We start from the raw sequence: 9,554 nt of genomic DNA, 5'->3' as shown, positions 1-9,554 counted from the left end.
GCGAGGGAGAGGGGCGAGGAGGAGGGGGCGAGGAGGGAGAGGGGCGAGGAGGAGAGGGGCGAGGAGGAGGGGGGGCGAGGAGGAGGGGGGCGAGGAGGAGGGGGGCGAGGAGGAGGGGGGGCGAGGAGGAGGGGTGCGAGGAGAGGAGTGGAGAGCAGTAGGAATGCTACAACCTGTAAAATGTCCCAAAGGGCTTCACAAAGCTGTAATCAGGCAACAACTGACACCGAGGTGAACAAGGAGACTTCAGGAACTGGAACTGGTCTCTGAGTTTTGGGTGGTGTGGTGGGGGTGGGGGCATCAACCGGGGCTCTTGCATCTGCCCACAATCCAGGGGCCCGGGGCTGCAGAGGGGGGAAAACGGGGCTGAGCTGCGATGCCTTCCACAGAGGAATATCGCGCCAACACTTACTCTCCGGGGTCCCGGGTTAGGAACGGCCACTTGTAGGCGTGCCTACAGGACCCCCGGGGAGGGGCGACACGCTGTCATGAGAGGGGAGCAGGGCGATGGCGGTGTGACCTGCAGAGGTCGACAGATTCGAAGAGTATGGTGTTAAGAACATAGCAAGCTGGGTTTTCAGAGTTTCTTTGCGAGCTGCTGAACGAGATCATCTGCTGGCTGCAGCAACCACAGGATCAGGGAAGTTTGAAAAGGATATTTTTCCCGAGGTTATCGGGACAGGTAAGAAAATGCTCTCCAGAAATCCCCACCTTCGGCCCGTTCAGCTTCTCCATTGTCCCTTTGCCCCTTCCCAGATAAGATTCTGAGGGGGAATTGACAGGGTAGATGCTGAGAGGATGTTTCCCCCTGGCTGGAGAGTCTAGAACCAGGGGTCACAGTCTCAGGATAAGGAGTTGGCCATTTAGGACTGAGATGAGGAGAAATTTCTTCACTCAGAGGGTGGTGAATCTTTGGAATTCTCTGCCCCAGAGGGCTGTGAATGCTGAGTCGTTGAGTATATTCAAGGCTGAGATCGATAGATTTTTGGACTCTCGGGAATCAAGTGATATGGGGATCGGGCGGGAAAGTGGAGTTGAGGTCGAAGATCAGCTATGATCTTATTGAATGGGTCGCCTTATCTGAGGAAGGACGTTCTTGCCATGGAAGGAGTGCAGCGAAGATTCACCAGGCTGATACCTGGGATGGCAGGAATGACGTATGAGGAGAGATTGGGTCGATTGGGCTTATACTCGCTGGAGTTTAGAAAAATGAGAGGGGATCTCATTGAAACTTATAAAATTCTAACAGGACTAGACAGACTAGATGCAGGAAGGATGTTCCCGATGGCCGGGGAGTCCAGAACCAGGGGTCACAGTCTAAGGATAAGGGGTAAGCCATTTAGGACAGAAATGAGGAGGAATTTCTTCACCCAGAGAGTGGTGAACCTGTGGAATTCTCTACCACAGAAGGCAGTTGAGGCCAAATCATTAAATATATTCAAGAAAGAGTTAGATATATTTCTTAAGGCTAAAGGGATCAAGGGATATGGGGAGAAAGCAGGGACAGGGTACTGAATTTGGATGATCAGCCATGATCGCATTGAATGGCGGAGCAGTCTTGAGGGGCCGAATGGCCTATTCCTGCTCCTAAATCTTACGTTCTTCCCCTCAAACACCCCGTCCCCTCGCTCCCTCACCCACATTGCCCCTTCCCCTCACCCCCCCCTCACTCGCCTTCCCCCTACCCGTTTCTTCCTCACCCTCTCGGACGCACGCCCCCACGCCCCCCCTCCCCCCGCTCAACAAAGCACAGGAAGAAGAAGAAAGAGAAACAAAGAAAGAAGCTGCCCCCCCTCCCCCCCCACCCCCTCCCCCTCCCCTGGCATTACCGTCTTCGCCTCTGCACGATATCGATGGGCCGGTTGACGGAGAAGGGAGAGCCATGCCCGTAGCCGCTGCCCAGCCCGGGCGCGCTCTCCACCGCGGGCAGGAAGCCACAGCTGCCGGGCAGACTCATGCTCGCTCGTTGTTGCTCGCTCCGACCCCAGCCCTCCCCGGCACAGCTGGAAGCTTTTAACTAAACACGAGCCACGACTGATGTCAAGAAGCCGCACCACTTCCTGCAGCTCGGCCGCACTGTTGCAATTAACTTTATTTTTATTTTTGAAAGACCCCCAAAAAACTCGCAAAGTCGAATCGATCCAATACTTTCCTTTCCTCTCCCCTGCGGGAGAGGTGTGCCTTGCTTCTCTCTCTCTCTCTCTCTCTCTCTGTCTATTCTCCCCCCGCCCCCCGACAAACCACCCCCCCCCCCTCAGCCCCCACCTCCCGCTCCCTCCCCACTGACAGTTACTTGTTTTAACTCTGCGACGGCCGAGAGTTTCTCTGCACCAGGAGCCACTCACAGTTGGGCTCTCAGTCAGTCAGGGCGGTGCGTCACACGCTGCGATAGAGTGGGTGGAATCTCTGAGCTCAGTAACCCCACTGGCTCATGTTACCCTGACGGGCTGTGGTGGCCTTTTAACCTGCTCCCCTCGCTTACCCAGCCGAGTGAGAATCTGGACTAAGCATCACCCCTTGCTCTTTAACATGAAACCCCCCCCACAACCACCCCCCACCCCCCGCTCCGCATCTTTACATGTGTCTGTGATCTCCCTCTGATCAGCAGCTTAACTCCTAACGGGTCTCAGATGCTGGAGGCTCATTGGCTCCTCTCCAGGGTCCTCCACCTTCACACAGCTCACAGCTCCCCTGCCGGTTTGAAAATGTTCCGTCCTCGGGATCACATTCACTCGCGGTTTTCTACAGTCACACCCACAGAGACACAGAGACGCACAGAGACACACAGAGACAGACACACACACCCACAGAGATACATACAGACGCACAGAGACACACAGAGACAGACACACACACCCACAGAGATACATACAGACGCACAGAGACACACAGAGACAGACACACACACCCACAGAGATACATACAGACGCACGCACACACGGAGACACAAACAGGTAAACAGACATAAACACACGCAGACACACGCACATAAGACATATACATGCACACCGACAACATATACACACACACTCAGACATGCACACCGACACATATACACACACACTCAGACATGCACACAGACACTGAGGTGCATTAGGACTGCACAGTTGCACGGGTCCAAGGCGGATCCAGTGATGGGTTTGTCCAGTAATTTGTTGGGGTCTTAAACCAATCCTTAGTACTGGGCCTCCGCAAGGCAGACCCGCCCCCGACACACACACACACATCAATATATTTAAAAACCTCGGCAATAATGGGCACAGGAGTGGAGGGTCGTTTCATTCTGGAATTTTGTCTGTGTTATCTGCAGAATCTGTACATTGTAAAACGTTATTGTTTATATTAAATAAGCTCCACGCTCACATCACATTCTCACAGACACGCGCACTGTAAGTGTGAGTGTGTCTGTAAGCGTGAGCCCGCTCACTGTCACACCAGCCACTGTCACACCAGCCGCTCACTGTCACTACACACTGTCACACCAGCCACTGTTACACCAGCCCGCTCAGTGTCACTACACACAGTAAGAGGTCACACAACACCAGGTTATAGTCCAACAGCTTTATTTGAAATCACAAGCTTTCGGAGCGCTGCTCCTTCGTCAGGTGAAGTGAGAGATGCATAAAGACACAGCTTATATAGTCAGAGAATAATGCCAGATGCTTACAGGTAATCTTTCTAACTGCCATTTATCACACCTCGGCAGAGAGGTAATCACAGCAATCAAAGGTGTGAATGGTGTCCAAACAGGTCTACCTCATACGTTGCAGGAAGGATGCCCGGAGCATGGTACATTGGCGAGACCATGCAGACACTGCAACAACGGATGAACGGACACCACGCAACAATCGCCAGGCAGGAGCGTTCCCTCCCAGTCAAGGAACACTTCAGCAGTCAAGGACATTCAGCCTCTGATCTTCGGGTAAGCATTCTCCAGGGCGGCCTTCGAGACACGCGACAACGCAAAATCATCGAGCAGAAACTGATAGCCAAGTTCCGCACTCATGAGGACGGCCTCAACCGGGATCTTGGGTTCATGTCACGCTACATGTAACCCCACCTGACGTAGGGTCATCCAGACTCGAGCCACCGTTGGCTTGTTCTCTCTACAGATGCGGCCGGACCTGCTGTGATTTTCAGCAAAAAAAAGTTTTTTGTCTGTTTTTTGTTTTTCATACAGACCCCAGCATCTGCAACATTTGACCCCTTGTGACCCCACCTCATTGTTCTTTGATGTAATGTTTTCCTGACTGACCTGTTTGGACACCATTCACACCTTTGATTGCTGTGATTATCTCTCTGCCTAGGTGTGATAAATGGCAGTTAGAAAGATTACCTGTAATCATCTGGCAGTGTTCTCTGACTATATAAGCTGTGTCTTTATGCATTTCTCCACTTCACCTGATGAAGGAGCAGCACTCCGAAAGCTTGTGATTTCAAATAAAGCTGTTGGACTATAACCTGGTGTTGTGTGACCTCTTACATTTGTCCACTCCAGTCCAACTCCGGCATCTCCACACCATGACTACACACAGTCACACCAGCCCGCTCACTGTCACTACACACAGTCACACCAGCCCGCTCACTGTCACACAATGCCCCTACTGGCACTGCTCACAATTCAGCACTGCGGAGTTATACTAACTAGGCAGGTTCGGGTTCGATCCCTGGCAACTGGCCTCAGCCCCTCAAGCCAAGGTTCCTGCTCCTGATCGCTACCCTGCAACCCCACCTCCCCCTCACTGACAAAAAGATGGACATTGAATCTGCTTCCACGGCCCTTTCAGGCAGCGCATTCCAGATCACAGCAACTCGCTGCGTAAAAAAATTCTCCTCATCTCCCCTCTGGTTCTTTTGCAAATTATCTTCAATCTGTGTCCTCTGGTTACCGACTCTCCTGCCACTGGCAACAGTTTCTCCTTATTTACTCGATCAAAACCCTTCATGATTTTGAACATCTCTTAAATCTCCCTTTAACCTTCACTGCTCGAAGGAGAACAATCCTAGCTTCTCCAGTCTTTCCACGTCACTGAAGTTTTTCGCGTTTAATCGAAGTTGTCTCTCTCCAGACTCCCTCTTCACACAGATCAGGTGTACAGTAAGAGTGGAGACTGATAACTGATGGGAGGACAAGACTCCTGGCTGCAGATTCAAACCGCAAAATAAGTGGAAATTTATCCTTCAGTTCCAGGTATGACAAGAATGAAAATATTTAAATAAGTATTGTGTGCCTGTCTAATGTCGGTGGAGTTGGAGGCCGTTCAGGGGTGATGTCAAGAAGCACGTCTTCACACAAAGGGTGGTGGAAATCAGGAACTCTCTCCCCAAAAAACTGTTGAGGCTGGGGGTCAATTGAAAATTTCAGAATTGAGATTGATAGGCTTTTGTTGGGCGAGGGTATTAAGGGTTACGGAACCAAGGCGGGTAGATGGAGCTAAGATACAGATCAGCCCTGATCCCATTGAATGGTGGAACAGGCTCGAGGGGCTGAATGGCCTGCTCCTGTTCCTATATTCATCCTTGTGCTCAAATCCCTCCCTGGCCTCGCCCCTCTACCTCAGTAACCTCCTCCAGCCCTACAACCCTCCGGGATCTCTGTGCATCCCCGATTTCCATCACTCCACCATTGGCGGTCGTGCCTTCAGCTGCCTGGGCCCCGAGCTCTGGAATTCCTAAACCTCTCCACCTCTCTCTCCTCCTTTAAGACGCTCCTTAAACTCACCTCCTTGACCCAGCTGTCCGAATATCCCCTTGTGTGGCTCGGTGTCAAGTCTTTGTTGCCTCATTGTGCTTCCGAGGCACAGTAAAATGTTTTACTACATTAAAGACACCACAGGAGTTTCTGCCTCTTCTGGTTCTCCAATGAGCTGCAGTGAGATCAGATCAATGGGATTAGAAATAAACACAGAAAATGCTGGAAATTCTCAGCAGGTCAGGCAGCATCTGTGGAGAGAAAGAGAGTTAACGTTTCCAGTTCTGACGAAGGGTCAGCGACCTGAAACGTTAACTCTGTTTCTCTCTCCACAGATGTTGCCTGACCCACCGAGTGTTTCCAGCATTTTCTGTTCTTATTTCAGATTTCCAGCAGCCCATAGTGTTTTGTATCAACAGGATCAGAAGTCTGGGGCGGGGCACAGGGCGGGAGGCACGGGTCGGGGGGGCACTGGGCGGGGGGCACGGGGCACTGGGGGGAACCAGAGTAAATATGGGTTGCAAATGTCAACGTTTGCTCTGGTGCATACTCCAAAAGGAAGCCGTGTGAATGAAGCGGCTAATTCTTTCTGCAAAGCTTTGATGCCCCAATTCAGTGGCCACTGTTTGACATTTGCGATTGTAGCGATACCCACAACAACAACAACAACTTGTATTTATACAGCACCTTTAATGTAGTAAAACGTCCCAAGGTGCCGGACAGGAGTGATTATAAGATAAAAAAGTTGACACCAATCCACATAAGGAGATATTAGGACAGGTGACCAAAAGCTGGGTCAAAGAGGTCGGTTTTAAGGAGCGTCTTAAAGGAGGAGAGAGAGGTGGAGAAGTTTATGAGGGAATTCCAGAGCTCGGGGCCCAGGCAGCTGAAGGCACGGCCGCCAATGGTGGAGCGATTAAAATCGGGGATGCTCAAGAGGGCAGAATTAGAGGAGCGCAGAGATCTCGGGGGGTTGTGGGGCTGGAGGGGATTACAGAGATAGGGAGGGGCGAGGTCATGGAGGGATTTGAAAACAAGGATGAGAATTTTAAAATTGAGGCTTTGCTTAACTGGAAGCTAATGTACGTCAGCAAACACAGGGGCTGATGGGTGAACGGGACTTGGTGCGAGTTAGGACACGGGCAGCCGAGTTTTGGATGACCTCAAGTTTACGTAGGGTGGAATGTGGGGGGCCAGCCAGGAGTGCGTTGGAATAGTCAAGTCTAGGAGGTAACAAAGGCCTGGTTAAAGGCATCAATGGAGAAGATAATCGGGCAGGGGGTGCGTCACGGGGTTGCCGATTCGCGCTAACCACCGTGACCAATTTCGGCACCCACGTGCCTTGCTATTAAGATGTCAGGTGGCGCGGCGGAGGAGTGGCGACACGGTGAGGACCGAGCGAGGGTCCGCAGGCAGAGAGAGAGACGGACCCGAGTCTGGTCGTTTCCCCCATCCCCTCCCCCAGCGGAATTGCATCAATCGAGCGTTTCTCTGCGCCGTTCTCCGCGCGGTTTATGTAGACGGCAGCAGCAATGTCTTCCTCACTTTTGCCACTTGTTTATTTTCCTCAGAGAGAGAGAGTGGCGTCAGCACTTTCTGAATTTTCCAGAAAACCGGAGGACCCAGACTCCGGTACAAAAACATTCCTTCTCTCTGTTGGCAGCTCCGCTTAAAAGTAAATTGTTTACTGTGGAGGGTTTGCGACCTCATTAACTGCGGGCTGCTGCTTTGCTGCATCGACTGCCTTCACACTGAACCACAGAAACCTTTTCAACTCCCTCAAAGTTCCCCCTTCCCAGTGACCTCTGTCAGGACATGAGATCCACGGGCACTGACCCCCGACCCCTGAACCCTCGTCCGTTCTTTACACTAAGAGAAACGAAAGAAAGAACTTGTATTTCTATAGCGCCTTTCACGACCTCAGGACGTCCCAAAGCGCTTTACAGCCAATGAAGGACTTTTTTTTTTTAAGTGCAGTTTGCGCACAGCAAGCTCCCACAGACTGCAGTGTGGTAATGGCCAGATCATCTGACTTTGATTGAGGGATAAATATTGGCCCCAGGACTCTCGAAATAGTGGCCCTGGGATCTTTTACCTCCATCTGAGAGGGCAGACGGGGCCTCGGTTTTAATGCCTTATCTGAGTCAGAAGGTTGTGGGTTCAAGTCCCACTCCAGAGACTTGAGCACAAAAATCCAGGCCGACACTCCCAGTGCAGTGCTGAGGGAGTGCTGCACTGTCGGAGGTGCCGCCTTTCGGATGAGATGTTAAACCGAGGCCCCGTCTGCTCTCTCAGGTGGATATAAAAGATCCCATGGTCACTGTTTAGAAGAAGAGCAGGGGAGTTCTCCCCGGTGTCCTGGGGCCAATATTTATCCCTCAATCAACATCACTAAAAAGCAGATTTCACGGTCATTGTCACATTGCTGTTTGTGGGAGCTTGCTGTGTACAAACTGGCTGCCACGTTTCCGACATTACAACGAAAGTACTTCATTGGCTGTGAAGCGCTTTGGGACGTCCTGAGATGGTGAAAGGCGCTATAAAAATACAAGTTGCTGTTGTTGTTGTACGGACCAGGGAGCCACGTTTAGTTTCTCAGAAGATTCAGTGGGGATTGCAATGCCGGTGTTCTGGCCAAGGACGGGAGTGCAGGAAGGCGGATGGAGAGAAGGGGAAGAGGGAGATGAGAGAGAAAAGGGCAAGACTGCCTGACGTAAGAAAACTACTAGGCACTTGGTCTAAGCGTTAAACAAAGCTTTAATCGACTGTTTTACAACATGGAGGTCCAGTTGTGTCCTTCACTAGTTCCTGTCAAGAATGTCCTGCGCAAGCTGGGCCCGTGCCCGAGTATTTATACTCTCCCTGGACAGCGCCACCCGCAGGCCGCTCAGTATAATTTCATAAGTCTTTCTTTCATGAATGATTGCTTCATGTCACCGCCCATCGCCGTCTGAGGAGGACGGAGCGACGCGAGTCCCCGAAGGAGACCTCGCGGAAATAACAGCCACCGACGGCCCCCTCCTCCAGACCCGCCCAAGATTGTCTGAATTCTGATCTGATCGCCAGGGAAGGCACGGATGCTCCGGCCTGTGGGACTGGCTGTGTCCCGGGACAAGGCCCCCTCTGGGGCTTGAACTCTCCACTTCCCACTCTCTGACCCCCTGACCCGCAGAGGTCATACCACAAGGCTTTCAATGGGTGCCCCTCACCTTCACAGTCAGACTCTCGCACGCCGCACGTGCTCAATTCTTTCATCGTGTTTCAACAACTGTAAACTGATCGGTTCTACTTGCACAAACACTCTACTACATCTCCTCGGCAACATCTGCTGGGCTACCATGTTTAATTGGTTACCTTGGAAACACAGATGGTTTTGTTTTTCTGTTTTGTTTTATTTTCCTTCCAAATTTCTTCCCTTTTTCTCCTGGGATAGGGTTTCCTCCCCCTTTAGAATCTAGCCCTCTAATTATAAACATGAACATTCCATTCGCCTTTCCCATTACTTGGTTAAGGGGGAGGGCCAGAGGCACGATAGCCGAGGCGAGAGGAGGTAACACTAATGTAGAGCAGTGGATCCCCCTCTCACCCAAGGAGGAACTTGCATTTCTATAGCGCCTTTCATGACCTCAGGACGTCCCAAAGCGCTTTACAGCCAATGAAGTACTTTTGAAGTGTAGTCACTGTTGTAATGTAGGAAACACGGCAGACAATTTGCGAACAGCAAGCTCCCACAAACAGCAATGTGATAATGACTGGATAATCTGTTTTTAGTGATGTTTGTTTAGGGATAAATATTGACCCCGGGGAGAACTCCCCCTGCTCTTCTTCGAAAGAGTGGCCGTGGGATCTTTTACATCCACCT

General features: G+C 51.5%; 1 protein-coding gene across 6 annotated transcripts in view; it reads right to left on the bottom strand.

The window, feature by feature from the left end:
* Positions 1-9,554, bottom strand: part of LOC147107996 (3',5'-cyclic-AMP phosphodiesterase 4C-like) — a 373,788-nt gene that overhangs the window by 110,337 nt on the left and 253,897 nt on the right. The window contains exon 1 of one of the 6 annotated variants that reach the window (XM_086004386.1): positions 1,830-2,191. The exons of 4 other annotated variants lie outside the window; for them this stretch is intronic. In XM_086004386.1, the coding sequence (XP_085860512.1) occupies positions 1,830-1,957 (128 nt within the window). In that variant the 5' untranslated portion in view covers positions 1,958-2,191. Of the gene's footprint in view, positions 1-1,829; positions 2,192-9,554 lie in introns of those variants that run through there. One more of the 6 variants, XM_086004385.1, reaches the window with a different exon arrangement.

This window comes from Somniosus microcephalus, chromosome 13, assembly GCF_052327205.1.
Source record: "Somniosus microcephalus isolate GS21.2 chromosome 13, FLI_Smic_1.0, whole genome shotgun sequence".
NCBI classification, from domain to species: domain Eukaryota; kingdom Metazoa; phylum Chordata; class Chondrichthyes; order Squaliformes; family Somniosidae; genus Somniosus; species Somniosus microcephalus.
This window is presented reverse-complemented; position numbering and strand designations above follow the sequence as displayed.